Genomic DNA, 14,578 nt, shown 5'->3' with positions numbered 1-14,578 from the left:
GACGCTTAACTGACTGAGCCACCCAGGCACCCCAAAATTTTTATTTTTTAAGTAGTTGAATTTGACATTGTACAGTCACTACATTTATATATATATATAATATATATATATATATATATATATATTTCCTGGGAGCGCGGGACTGGGCGTTGTGATGTCAGAACCTATTTTTCTGGTCCTGGATGTGTCATAAATGAGCTGGGTGACTTGGACATGGCTTCATTCTCTTTGCCTCTGTCTCCTCATCTACAGAGTGAGAAACTACATGATTTGGATGGAAAGAGAAAGAAGAGGAGGAAAAGAGAGGGAGGGGAGAAGTGTATGAGCTCTAGTATTCTATGATCCTGTGTACTTGCTTTTTCAAAGAAAAGACCTAGGGCAGCATTATACATTTGTAATTTCTTCATTGTAAAAACACACTACAGAAGATACAGGCTCTAAAACATTTCTGATCCTCAGGCTTTTCATGATCACATGTTGGAAGCTAAACCTTCTGCACAACTCTTTTTGATCATCAGCAAATTCTTTGTAGTGAAGTTTCATTTTATACAGACATGTTTTTACAATTAGAAATTCCATTATAAACAGCCAAGATATTATTCTAAATAAAAATTGTTTACAAATGTCAGAATCGGAATGAAAGATAAAGCCACACATACACACAAACACACACACACACACAAAACCACAATAAAAATGCTGAGTACAGTGAGACTGGAATCCAACAAAATTATCTCCAAAATGTCAAACACAACAGAAACTAAATATATTACAAGCTAAAAAATTGGACTTATGTAGGACATCTGAAATCTCTGTAAAGAAAACTAAATGTAATCGCAAGTGAATTTTTAAAAATTTTTAAGTATAGTTGATATACAGTGTTAAATTAGTTTCAGGCCTATCACATACTGGTTCAACAAGTTTAAACATTACGGTGTGCTCACAGTATAGCTCCCATCTGTCACTAGACACTGCCATTTAAATATCATGAGCTGTATTCCTTATGCTATGTCTTTTACTTCTGTGACTTATTCACTCCATACCTGGAAGCCGGTATTTCCCACTCTCCTTCAGTCATCCTTCACCATTTTGGACATGCCCCCAGCCCTCTCCCCTTTGGCAACCATCAATTTGTTCCCTGTATTTATAGGTCTCGTTCTGTTTATTTGCTCGTTCACTTGTTTTTCAGATTCCACATCTAAGTGAAGTCATATGGTTTTTGTCTCTCTCAGTCTGACTGATTTCACTTAGCATAATAATCTCGAGATCCATCCATGATGGATCCGATGTCATGATCTCCTCCTTTTCTATGGCTGCATAATATTCCACTGTGTATATGTACCATATCTTCTTTCATTACCTATTTATCTATCAGTGGACACTCAATTGCTTCCGTATCTTGGCTATTGTAAATAATACTTCAGTAAACAAAGGAGTGCATATATGTTTTCAGATTAGTGTTTTTATTTTCTTTGAGTAAGAACCCAGTAAGGGAATTACTGGATTATAGGGTATTTTTATTTTTAATATTTTTGAGGGAGCTCCATTGATGTTTTCCACATTGGTTACACCAGTTTGCATTCCCACCCATAGTGTCAGAGGGTTCCCTTTTTTCCCACAGCCTTGCCAACAGTTCTTATTTCTGGTCTTTTTTACCTTGGCCTTTCTGACTAGAGTGAAGTGGTATATCCTTGAGGTTGTGATCTGCATTTCCTTGATGATTAGTGATGTTGAGCTTCTTTTGATGTGTGTGTTGCCCAACTCTATGTCGTCTTTGGAAAAATGTATACTCAGGATCTCGATCCATTTTTTAGTTTGATTGTTTTTTGGGTGTTAAGTTGTATAAGTTACTTATATATTTTGGGTATTTACCCCTCACCAGATACAACAGATGAAATTTCAGTATGTGATATACTCTGCTCCAAGAATTTAAGTAAACAAATGAATAGAAAAACCTAATGAATAGAAAAACTTTACCACAGTCATTAAATTTTAATGAAAGTCTTGACAGAATGCTATTGGGGATTCATTTTGAAATGAATTTTGAAATATTAATGAGGGGAAGGAAGGCTTTGCTTTTAAGACAATGGAATAAAAATGTGTTACCTCACTCCTATCCCCCAAAGATTTAGAAATGTAGCAGCGGAGGGAAGAGTGTTGTTCATTTAAGTGAGGCATGGTCCCAACTACAGACTCTGAAGAGTATCTTTCAAAGAATATAAATTTTCAATCAAAAACATGTCAGAGGCTCAGTGACATACTTATCGTTAGACTGGAGCAGAATACAGACATCTTTCAAAGTGACTGCCCCTGATTTAGAGTTCATCCAGCATCTTCAAATAGAAGATGTGGGACACTGGTGGGTGAAAGAAACCAGTTCCACACTCAGTGTGAAGAGCTATAAAAGAGAAAATAGTTGACAAGGTAAGATGTACAGAACTTAACTCAGAGCCACAGCAGCCTTCTAAACTACACAAACACTCGGTGCGCATGCTCTACGGGCAGAGCACATACCTGACGTGGTGAGAGGGTGCTCGCACAACACACGTGAGGTGAAGCCGGGTCACACCCGGCCCGGCACTGGCGATGTGCTGCTGCACTGTGCCCTAGCATGCGGCACACCTGGGGAAAGCCCATCAGAGGTGAGGAGTTCCAGGAGACTGCAACTAATGCATACGTATGAGGCCGAGGAGAAGAAAGGAAAATAAACAAGAAGTGGACCAAAACACCTCGGGAAAGGAAGAGGACAAGTTTAGAAATATAGCTTTTGTAATCTTTAGAGACACCATTAAATGCAAATTATAATAGAAGAGATTGAAAATGAAGATAGAGCACTGTCAAGAGAGAATGTTCTAGTAGAGCTCAGGAAAGAAAGCCATCAAGGATGTTAGTCACAGTAGACATTTTTTTTTTTTTTTTTTTTTATTTCTAGGAGAGAGAGAGAGAGACAGCATGAACAGGGGAGGGTCAGAGAGAGGGAGACACAGACTCTGAAACAGGCTCCAGGCTCTGAGCTGGCAGTCAGCACAGAGCCCGACGTGGGGCTCGAACCCACGAACCGCGAGATCGTGACCTAAGCGAAAGTCGGACGCTTACCCGACTAAGCCACCCAGGCGCCCCACAGTAGACATTTTTTAATGTTTTTATGTAATTTTGAGAAAGAGCAAGCACGGTAGGGGCAAAGAGAGAGGGAAACAGAGAAGGTCTGAAGCGGGCTCTGCTCTGAGAACAGAGCCCAGTGCAGGGCGAGAACCCACAAACTGAGATCATGACCTGAGCCGAAGTCGGACACTTAACCAGCTGAATCATCGAGGCACCCCAGCCACACCAGACTTAAGAAAAAGTAGCCACGGATAAAAACACAAGCAAAAATGTGAATATGGAAGTGATTAATAGCAAAATGGTACAGATGGAAGACCAAAAAATCCAACATGGCATAAATGGAGTCCCCCTGCGAGAAAAAAGAAAAATGAAAAAAATTTGAGCATATTTAAGTATTTGTGGAATTAAATTCTTGCAGAAAATATTTAACCCTGTATATGGGAACACACTGCCCCAGGAAAAACTACTAAGAATAGTCATTTATTCAGTTACACTTTATCAAACACCTGCTGTGTGCATGGTTCTTGGGATACCTTGTTCACCTAGGACACGGTGTCCCCCACCCCCACCGCCTGTCCCCACTCTGCTCTTAAGTCATGTGTGTTCTGCTCAGGGAGAAACTGACATCAAACAAACAATCAATCAGCATGCTAATTTTGTATAGTGGTACCTCTTTTTAAGAAAGTAAGATTTAGTGGTTGAATGGGAGCTACTTTAGAAGACACATTGAAGGAAGGCTTCTCTGATAAAGTGATGTCTGAGCTGGGGCCTAGAAATGAAAAGGAAATAGCAATAAGCACAGATGCCTAAGGCTGGAACAAAGGCCAGTGTGCCTGGAGCGTGTGCCAGGGGAGTAGCGTGAAGTGGGGTCCACAGCAGGCTCAGGCAGGGCAGGCCACGGTGACGACGCTGGTTTCGCCCTGCACGCGCTGTGGCAGAGCGATTCAGAGTGCGGCCCCACAGGTGCACAGTGAATGTGAGAAACCTAGATTCGTGTCTCCTAGCTCTGTGATTTGGGGCAAGTTGGCTTCACTTTGTGCCTCAAATTCATCCTCTAAACACAAATAGGAGTAATGAGAGCACTTATAGGACTCTTGGGGAGATCGAATTAGTTAATTCATATAAAACCCTGAGAACAGTGCTTGACGTATGGTAAAATTTTGCTTATGTTATTGTTACTGCCTGATGTACATTTTTAAAAAGATCTCTGGTTTCCTACTGGATCATGCATTGTAAGGGGTTAGGAGCAGAGGCAGGGTTCACAGAGGTGGCTGTTTTCATCATCTAAATGAGAGCTGAAGGAAGCTCAGATAAGGGCCAGAGCAAAGTAAACATGTGGTGTAAGGGATTAGATTTATAATACACTTTGGACATAATCAGCAGAACTTGCTGATGGACTGAGTGGATATGGAAGAAGGAAGAGAGGTAAAGAAGACTAGTCCCAGCAGTTTACTTGAATAGTTGACTGAACGCCCATTAACTGATAAGGAAAAGACTGGAAGCAGCAGGTGTGGTTGGAAACACGGAAGAATAAAAACTGTTTTGACCAAGTTAACTGTCAGAAATGTGTAAGCCTTCCAAGCGATAACAGTAGGTACACAGACCTGATAATGAGCCATGACTTCAAACTGCTGGCAAATAGGCAGTCACTTAAAAATCGCTAGATCAGATAAGAACACCAAGAAAAAGAATGTGAAGAGGGGAAGCAGCAGCAACTGAGCTCTGAACACTCCAGAATCTAGTGTGGTTGAAAATATTTAGAAGACAGAAATGAGTGGCCAGCAAGATAGGAAGTTCTCCAGGTCAGCATAGGATTCGTGGCAATTAAAAGTTGGCTTATTTAAGCACTTAGAGAGAGTGGTCACTCATGTATAATACTGCTCGGATGTAGTGCAGGATATAGAAGGGGAAGCAGTAATTCTATTTGGTGCCTTCTTCATCAGGAATCATCGGGTAGATTAAAATGAAAACCACAGTGAGTTAACCACCTCACACCTGTTAGGACGGTCATAAAAAAGACAAGAGATGATAACAAGCGTTGACAAGGATGTGGCGAAAAGGGAACCCTGGTGTGCTGTGAACTTATGTACTGTTGGTGGGAACATAAACTACTAAGGCCACTACGTATGGATTTTGGAAGTTCCTCAAAAAGTTCAATACGTGCTACCATATAATCCAGCAATCCCACTTATGCATATAAAACCAAAGGAAACAAAAACATGATCTCAAAAACACACCTAAACTCCACTGTTCATCGTGGCATTATTGGCAATAGCCAAGGTATGGAAACATCTTAAGCGTTTGTCAGTGGACGAATGGATTAAGAAAATGTACACACGTCCTGTCCTCTGTGATAACATAAGGATGAACCCAAAGGGCATTATGCAAAGTGAAATAAGCCAGGCAGAGAAAGACAGATATTGCACAGTATTATTTAGAAGTGGAATCTAAAAAAAAAACAAATTAAATAGAACTCACAGAAATAGATTAGAAAAATGTTTGCCAGGGGCTTGAAGTATGGAAAATCAGGAGAGGTTGGTAGAAAGGCTACAAACTTATAGTTATAAGATGAATAAGGTCTGAGGATCTAATGTGTACCATGGTGATTCAGAGTTGACAGCACTGTACTGTGTAACTGAAATTGACTAAGAGATTAACTTAAATATTCTCACACAGGAAAGGGGTAAATATGTGAGGTAATGGGTGTGTTAATTCAGTTGACAGAGGAATCCTTTTACATTATACCTCAATAAACTGGAAATAAAATAGAACAGAATAGGAGCCAGAGCACCGAGGAGGGAAAGAGAAATAAATTTGTCCTGAAGGGGACCACAAATGAGGTAGTAGGTGGAGGTATAACACGTTATTAAAAGAGATTGTTTTTTAAGATGGAAGTTCGTAGAACACGTGTGTTAAGAGAGTAACTCACTGGGGCGCCTGGGTGGCTTAGTCGCTTAAGCGTCCGACTTTCGCTTAGGTCATGATCTCGCGGTTCGTGGGTTCGAGCCCCGCGTCGGGCTCTGTGCTGACTGCCAGCTCAGAGCCTGGAGCCTGTTTCAGTCTGTGACTCCCTCTCTCTCTGACCTTCCCCTGCTCACGCTGTCTCTCTCTCTCTCCTAGAAATAAATAAAACATTAAAAAAAAAAAAAAAAGAGAGAGTAACTCACTGAAAAAAGAGAACTGTGAACTCCTAGAAGGCAGTCAGAGTTCAAGTGCAAGGACCAGCCTTGGAGAAAAACCAGGGAATCTTGAAGCTGTTGAAAAAGGACAGGAGTTTGAAAGTGAGGGCCAGATAGGTGGTTCATAGCGGAGAGATGGAAGAGTTCTTGGCGCGCTGCGCAGCGGTCATTTTAGAAAATGGGAGCATGGACATAATAGGAAATACGGTAAGATTGTCAAGCACGTGTTACTTCCCATTTGAGGTTTGAATCATGAGTTGAAGTGAGACTGTCCTGGTTGTGTGTTTGCCTCCAGCCTGTGGGTCTGCACTGCGTTAGGCGCCCAGCAGACGGGGGAAAGGTGACGTAATTGGCAGGCCTGATGCCGTCGAGAAATTTTCAAAGGATAAAGCGTGGAATGCTAGCGATCAGAATTTCAGAGGTGGTGCAGCATCGCTCACCACGATACTCCCTAGTGAAGGTACGGTTTTCAGCGATGGAAAAAGGGAAAGAAACAAGTGAATTCTGTTGGGTTGCAGGCAACCAAGCAGAAGAAGAAAGTACCTACAAGGTAGAAAAAGAAATCAAGCTACTTTTCTCTCACACGCCAATGGTAGTAGAACAAATTAATACGAAATTTTGAGCTCTCTCTAGCCATCTTTTAAGCATAAAAGCTCTTTTTTATGCATCATCAGACATGGAGGAATTCAGTCTATCCAGCAAGAGCCCTTCTTAAAAAAATTCAAAAATAAAATAATTCAGACAACTAAAAAACAAATAAAAATAAAGGCGAATGACCTCAGGAATAGGATTAGATCAAGCGGGCAGACCTTGAACCTTCAGATTCTAGAAATAACAGACACTGTGTAGTACACAATATACCAAAAAAAGTACATTTTTTAAATCTATAACTTAGTGCAGTATTTTTGTAAATAGTCTTAAAATTTGCATAGTTTTGTAATTATGTAATTAAGATTGTTTTTTCCCAAAAGGGGAAGAAAAATTTCACCAAGACTCAGCATAGTGATTTTAGGACACTGAGAGCAAAGTTGAAAACCCTTAAAAGCTTCCAAAGAGAAAACCCTGACTTCCTGCAAATGAACAGTAACACAGGGTAAAAGAAAACAATGAAGCAGTATTTTCCAAACATTCCAAGCAAAAATAATTCTGAACTAAAACCGTATACCCAATCTAGTAAGAAAATAAACAAAAAACAAGACATTGTTAGAAATGTTCTAAAGTATTTACCACCCATAATGAGATGGCTCTCTGAAATGACTGTTAAATGACCACCAAACCAGACACTGCATCATTTTGTTTTAGTTAATCCAGAAGGAAGTTGTAGTATACGTGAAGCAGAGGTAGGCCAGGGATATAGGAAAGTTTGTTATTTGGTTTAAATAGATCCTGGTGGCATGTTTTAAAAAAAAAAAAAAGGAATGATGTAACAAACCAAACTTTCTAGATCACATGAGCATGGCAGGTGGCACCAGGAGAGAGCGGAAAGAATTCATGCCAGAAACTCCTGAAACAAGTGCTTCTTGATGCCTGTGCAAAACTGTTCATGCAAGTATGTGCTGAAGTTGTGTCATGGCTACCAGTGCAAGGAGAGAGAGATTATTACTTCTGGATGTGAGGTGGGAACAAGAGGAGGGCATAGAAAACTAGACTATTTTAAGAAATATTGAGAGAAGAGAGCAAGAGCAGAGTAGATGTAAAACAAAATAAAATATGTAAGAATCCAAACACATCAACAGTCATGATAGTTCTAAATAAACTGCCAGTTAAAAGACAAATGTACTTTTAAAAATTCTTTTTAAACCTAGTCTGACGCTTTCATAAGAAAGGTGCCAAATCAAAATGTGAAGTAGGCTGAAAATGAAGGGATGGAACAAAATATTGAGGGCAAGTGCTAATGAAATTAAAGCACAGGCAGAGTAAATATCAACAAATTTGGGGCACCTGGGTGGCTCAGTCACTTGGGCTTCTGACTTTGGCTCAGGTCATGATCTCACTGTCAGTGAGTACGAGCCCCACATCGGGCTCTGTGCTGGGCTCTCAGAGCTTGGAGCCTGCTTCGGATTTTGTGTCTCCCTCTCTCTCTCTCTCTCTCTCTCTCTCTCTCTCTCTCTGCCCCTCCCCCACTCGTGTTCTGTCTCTGTCACTCTCAAAAATGAATGTTAAAAAAAATTTAAATATCAACAAATTAAAGATTCAAAGTATAATTTGCAACAACGTGGTTAGAAGTAGAGTGTATTATGTTAAGTGAAATTAGAGAAAGACAAATATCATATGACACTCATGGAATTTAAGATACAAAACAGACAAACATAAGGGAAAGAAAAAAAGATAATATAAAAACAGGAAGGGGGCAAAACAAGAGACTCTCAAATACAGAGAATAAATGAGAGTTACTGGAGGGGTTGTCGGGAGTGGGGGGGATGAACTAGATGGGCCAAGGGCATTGAGGAGGACACTTGTTGGGATCTATTTTGCCCTAACAGATCTGTCACCAACCAAAAGAGCAGGACTCCCTAAATTTCTTCTCCCAGTAACAGTCCACACACACCACTCTGCTCCTGTGATCTGACTCAAAGCCAGTGTGGGAGGCTGCCCTTCATCCCTGCCTGTGTGGCTTTTAGCCTCCTCTCTACCCTCCCCTAACACCCCCACCCCCCACCTCTCAGCCCCCAGCCTCGCTCCCATATCCCGTAAACTGGCATCCTCTTCCCCAAAGTTGTCCCTCACCTTGTATGGTGTGTCAGGGCAGGGTTATGCCATGTGGAGGCCAGTTTCCCATCAAGCAACCATACCTTCCCTGCAGTAGGGGAGGGGAAAAGAAAAACGCTTTAAGGAAGAACCCACCTGGAAGGATGGAGTTAAAAATAAATCCATATTCACATATGACTAGTTTTTACCCCATCATATTAGTACTTTGGTGAGGACTTTTTAAGTAAGATGTAACCCACTCAAGTATCATTTGTAAATCGGTCATTTTACAGTCTGCTCCTTATTCACCCTATTTGTTTTCCCAAAGATGAAAATGAATGCAGGACCAAGCCAGGAATTTGTGAAAATGGGCGCTGTGTTAACACTATCGGCAGCTACAGATGTGAGTGTAGTGAAGGATTTCAGTCAAGTTCCTCAGGCACTGAATGCCTTGGTAAGTGGACATCTGGTTGTACTGTACTTGGTAAATAAAACATCCTTTTTATGACGTAATCACAGAAGGGCTCACCATCTTGTCTGCTAAAAACAACTCCAATCTGAGTAATCCACTATACCTCTTCCTAAAGGGACACCTCTATTAAAATGATGTATTTCTGCCCATGTGCTGTATGCACATCTATGTGTAATGTAAATAGTCTTTCCAAAATTAAGACTAATTAAGCTCTATGGAAAATGTGACTTTAGTAAAACTTACATCAGGAGATGATTTAACTCCTTAAGAAAATATTTGCTATGTGAGGTAAGCTTTGCTGTATTAATAATATTATAGTAAGTGCCACATTTTAAACATGCAGTGAAGATTAATTTTTATTTTATGGTACAGAAAAATGTTTTATAAAATATTTTCTTGTGGAAAATATAAGCTCAGACATTATATTGTATTTGCATGCTAAAATGCCCACAATATAAGCCATTTCAGTTAATTATGAGGTGTAAATGTATGGAGTAGGAAAATTTAAGGAAAACAGAGAAATAAGACTACCCATCCCTGATAGAAAAACAGCATGGATCAGATTCTCCAAATGATGTCACTGCATTAAATCCTAGGAAACTGTTAGTCAAGAAAATAAATTTTGTTTTCTGTTGCCTTCAATCTGGACCCTTACAAACCACCAATCTTTCTGGAAATAAAAGAGATAACCTACATAGTCTAATGTACTTTTCTGTTTATAGGATGGTTCATAAAACGGTATTAAAGATTTATTTGCTTATTTACATCATAGAAATTGCTTTATTTATATTAAAAAAAACCATTTAGCCCAAATGTTTGAACACTCTTTTAGATGCAGGAAATATGAGACTGGATTGAATATGTACCAACATCATAACATCATCTGGAATTTGCTTTCAGAAACAAATCCTGATACTCATTTGCTTATTTATAGGGAAATGATTTCATTCCATTTTCCTTTTATTCGCATTCTGCTGGATGATAGCTTACTATCAATTAGCTGCTGATGGACTGAAAAAAAATAAATCTATTTCTTAAGTATAGTATCACTTTTTGTCAAATTTAATAAACTACAGTAAAAGAACTCATTCTCCAACACCTCTGTATTCATGACACTGTCAGGCAGTGTGGCTGTTCATATGGAAGAGTACTTACCTTTGAAAGAATTCCTGCCGGGAAGGAAAACATTGATTGTCCTGTTTTACTTGAAGACGAAAAAGAAGCGTCCATGCCATGTGACTGATGCTTATTAACTCATTGTTATTTCAGACAATCGACAGGGTCTCTGCTTTGCAGAGGTGTTGCAGACCATGTGTCAGATGGCGTCCAGCAGCCGCAACCTCGTCACGAAGTCTGAATGCTGCTGTGACGGGGGGCGAGGCTGGGGTCACCAGTGTGAGCTTTGCCCACTTCCGGGAACTGCCCAGTACAAAAAGATATGTCCTCATGGCCCAGGATATACCACGGATGGAAGAGGTAAGGAGATGAGGAAACTGATGCACATTATCAATACCATGAGTGTTAATTGAGGTAAATTGGAAGGAAAAGTGAAAAACTGATACAATAGCTAGAATACTTATATGTGTCTGTATATGCTTTTTGCTAATGATTTAGAGACTTGAAAAGATGCAGTCTTCGTCTTTAAGAGGTAGAGTTTATTAGGAAAACGGAAAACTTAGGTAACAGTAAGTAATTTTCTTGAGATCACAGCCTTTCTAAGGGATGCACCCAGCAACAGAACCCTCTGTCTAACCCCCACAACCTTGCTTGTAACCCTCCAAACTATACTGGCATCATTTAAATAAGTGTTGCTTATTTGAGTGTGCACAGGACCTCAGTCTGTTTGCAGTGTATTTACAAACCAGCAAGTCTCATAATTGGTTAGTGGTTTCCAATTTTTTTTTCCCATCCCTGAGTCCATTCCTCTTTTAAGCAGTTTACATTTAAAAGCTCTAATTTCAGAGATAATTCTAGCCTCTGGCACATTAGTCCTCTGTTTCCATTTTTCTGTACAACCACCTGATAGACTGGTGTCCTGGAAAATCCCATTTTCTTCTGTTACTACACAGATTCTTGGTCCTGGGCCCGATTTACTTTGCTAATGAAACCCTTTCTTCAGAGCTGAATCCAAATGTGAATGTGAGGTCCGGGCATGGGAAATCACCACAAATTCCAGAGTACTGGAGATTCAGAGAGGTAGCTTTCTACATCCCGCCAAAATAATTCACACTTAAGATTGCAAAATGGGTACACGTAAGCAGGGGTTTCAAATCTACCCTCCACGTATGTATCTCTTGAGAGTATTTTTCTTTCCCTTCCATGTTGCCAGCCACCGGCGTGAGCAGCACACTGTGGGTGTTGGTGTTGCCAGTTATCTCACGTCACGCCCTTCATCTCTCTTAGTTCTCTCTCCAGTTTTATACCCGCCGTATATAGGACCTTGTACATTTGTTTTCATTTTGGGTTATTTTCTCCCAAAGATATCGATGAATGCAAGGTTATGCCAAACCTCTGCAGCAACGGTCAGTGCATCAATACCATGGGCTCGTTCAGATGCTTCTGCAAGGTGGGCTACACCACAGACCTCAGCGGCACCTCGTGTGTAGGTAAGGCGCACCGTCTCCCTCTGGGAGTGGCCAGCTCCCGTTTCCTGCAGGTCACTTCTCTCAGTGCAGTGTGTTTGTCAGGGAGCGATGGACTTTACCTTGTATCAAATCATGCCATTCCTTTAGGAATGTGGTTCCAGGTATCACAGTCATTGCCTGTGCATGTCCAACAGCACAGGACACAGAACTGTTCTGTTCATCAGGAAGTGTTCAATCGGAGAAGCATAAAAATTATTTTTAAAATATTTCAACATTTTATATTTTAATTTAAAATGCAGAAGTACACATTTGTCAATGTCTTTTTTTCTTTTTAATGTTTATTTTTGAGAGAGAGACAGAGCGTGAGGTGGGGAGGGGCACAGCGAGGGAGGCACAGAATCTGAAACAGGCTCTAGGCTCTGAGCTGTCAGCACAGAGCCTGATGTGGGGCTTGAACTCGGGAATGTTCTGAGATCATGTCCTGCACTTAACCAGCTGAGCCACCTAGGTGCCTCATCAATGTCTTGATAAAAGAAAATGACTTTTGACCGTGGACGTGTGTGTTAGCATATATAGAGAGAATGCATTTTGCTCCTCATTGCTGTTTTTGGCATAAAATATACCAATTAAGCATCATGTATAATTTCCAGTTGCAAAGCAGTCTGAGGGCAGAATTCTTCTACATTTTTACAGCCTCTTTTTCTAATTTAACTTATTAATGTCTCACACACAGAATTCTATGACAATTGAGGGCAGGGTTTGGGAGGCTTGCCTTTATCGAGTCTTTCCAAAGCATTCAACTTAGTTTTCAACAATGACCAAAAAAAATAAATAAATAAAGTCTTTTGTCCTCCATATTTAATCCACTTGCAGCTTTACTTCTATTAAAGTACCTGTTTTAATAACAACCTGGCAAGAAAGGGTTAAGAAGATCATATTGACTCGGTATGTTTTAGGAAGAAATGGAGATTGTTTGCTGTCTGTCAGTCTTAGCAGAAAAGAGGCAGCATATTCACAGGGGGACAAATTAAGGAGGGCGGTTTTGAATGAAGCTGTGAGCGAAGTGTGTAGAAACTGAGAGGCACAGTGCTGTGTGCTGGGGCTGGGCCACCCCTGGGCAAAAAGAGGAGAGGGAGACTTTTTTTCTTTTTTTTTTTTTTTTCAAATGTTTGATTTATTTCTGAGAGAGACAGGGTGAGCAGGGGAGGGTCAGAGAGAGAGGGAGACACAGAATCTGAAACAGGCTCCAGGCTCTGAGCTGGCAGCACAGAGCCTGACGGGGGCTCGAACCCACGAATTGCGAGATCATGACCTGAGCTGAAGTTGGACACTTAACTGCCTGAGCCACCCAAGCGCCCCGAGAGGGAGATGTTTTTGCACCCTGGAAGGAGAAAATGGTGCACGGAGGGCCACCTTGAAAGGAGCGGTTACCTCTGACTGTGCTGACAGCTCAGAGCCTGGAGCCCATTTCAGATTCTGTGTCTCCTTCTCTACCCGTTCCCCGCTCATGCTTGTTCTCTCTCTCTCTCTCTCAAAAGTAAAAAACTTTTTAAAGAAGAAAGAAATTCTTACATTTTAGGGTATGATCCTTGAGCTATAAACCAAAATATTAAATCTAAAGATCATAGTGGAGCAGCACCTGGGTGACTCAGTCGGTTGAGCATCTGACTTCGGCTCAGGCTGTGATCTCATGGTTGGTGTGTTGGAGCTCCATGTCGGGCTTTGTGCTGACGCACAGAGCCTGCTTGGGATCCTGTCTCCCTCTCTGCATCTCCCCCGCTCTCTCTCTCACTCTCTCTCTAAAAAATAAATATTTAAAAAAATTTTTAAAAACAATGTAGTGGATTTTTTTGAACCCAGACAGTTGTCCAGATGTTACATTTATCTACGAATCATAGATTGACCTACAAAGTAAACCAGTATGTTACTTTCAAGGACACTGTGTTGTGCATCATTTCTCTCTTGCTGCTTTTCCATTTAAGTTGAAGCAGAAAAGGAAAAGATGAAGTAGAAATATGGAGGGAGGAAGGGGACCAGTTGTTCCTTGAGACTAAGAATTTAATCTTCACATCCCTCTTCCTTAGATCTTGATGAATGTTCCCAATCCCCAAAACCATGCAACTTCATCTGCAAGAACGCAGAGGGAAGCTACCAGTGCTCCTGTCCCCGGGGGTACGTCCTGCAGGAGGATGCAAAGACCTGCAAAGGTGAGCGAGGCCTTGGGCTTTTCTGACCCGCATCTCTCTTCTTTCAGATCCACATTTAGCTAGTCCAGGATTACTCCTGCGTCTCCTTCACGAAAGCACATCTTCCTAGTGACCACTTTATTATTCACAGAAAACTCTACTGAAGAACACATGACGGGAGCCAGAGAGCCTTAAAACCCAAACTGCAGAGGTTTGCTTCTTCTAGCAAACCACATAATTCAAAATAAAATGAAATGATATAAAACAAAAAAATGGTGAGCAAAGAGATTGAAACAAATAACTAAAATCAAATTTCTTTCATTGTTTATAGAAAATTTTATTTCTCTAAACTATTCTTATACATTT

General features: G+C 40.7%; 1 protein-coding gene across 1 annotated transcript in view; it reads left to right on the top strand.

Annotated features, from left to right (window-relative positions):
• The window catches only part of FBN2 (fibrillin 2), a 258,206-nt gene that overhangs the window by 229,862 nt on the left and 13,766 nt on the right, over positions 1-14,578 (top strand). The window contains exons 56-59 of the mRNA XM_039236691.1: positions 9,298-9,423; positions 10,711-10,917; positions 11,922-12,047; positions 14,111-14,233. Of these exons, the coding sequence (XP_039092622.1) occupies positions 9,298-9,423; positions 10,711-10,917; positions 11,922-12,047; positions 14,111-14,233 (582 nt within the window). The remainder of the gene's footprint in view (positions 1-9,297; positions 9,424-10,710; positions 10,918-11,921; positions 12,048-14,110; positions 14,234-14,578) is intronic.

This window comes from Hyaena hyaena, unplaced genomic scaffold (genome assembly GCF_003009895.1).
Source record: "Hyaena hyaena isolate Hyena2069 unplaced genomic scaffold, ASM300989v1 scaffold_115, whole genome shotgun sequence".
Lineage (NCBI taxonomy): Eukaryota > Metazoa > Chordata > Mammalia > Carnivora > Hyaenidae > Hyaena > Hyaena hyaena.
The sequence above is the reverse complement of the archived record's forward strand: the minus strand, read 5'-3'. Positions and strand labels throughout refer to the sequence as shown.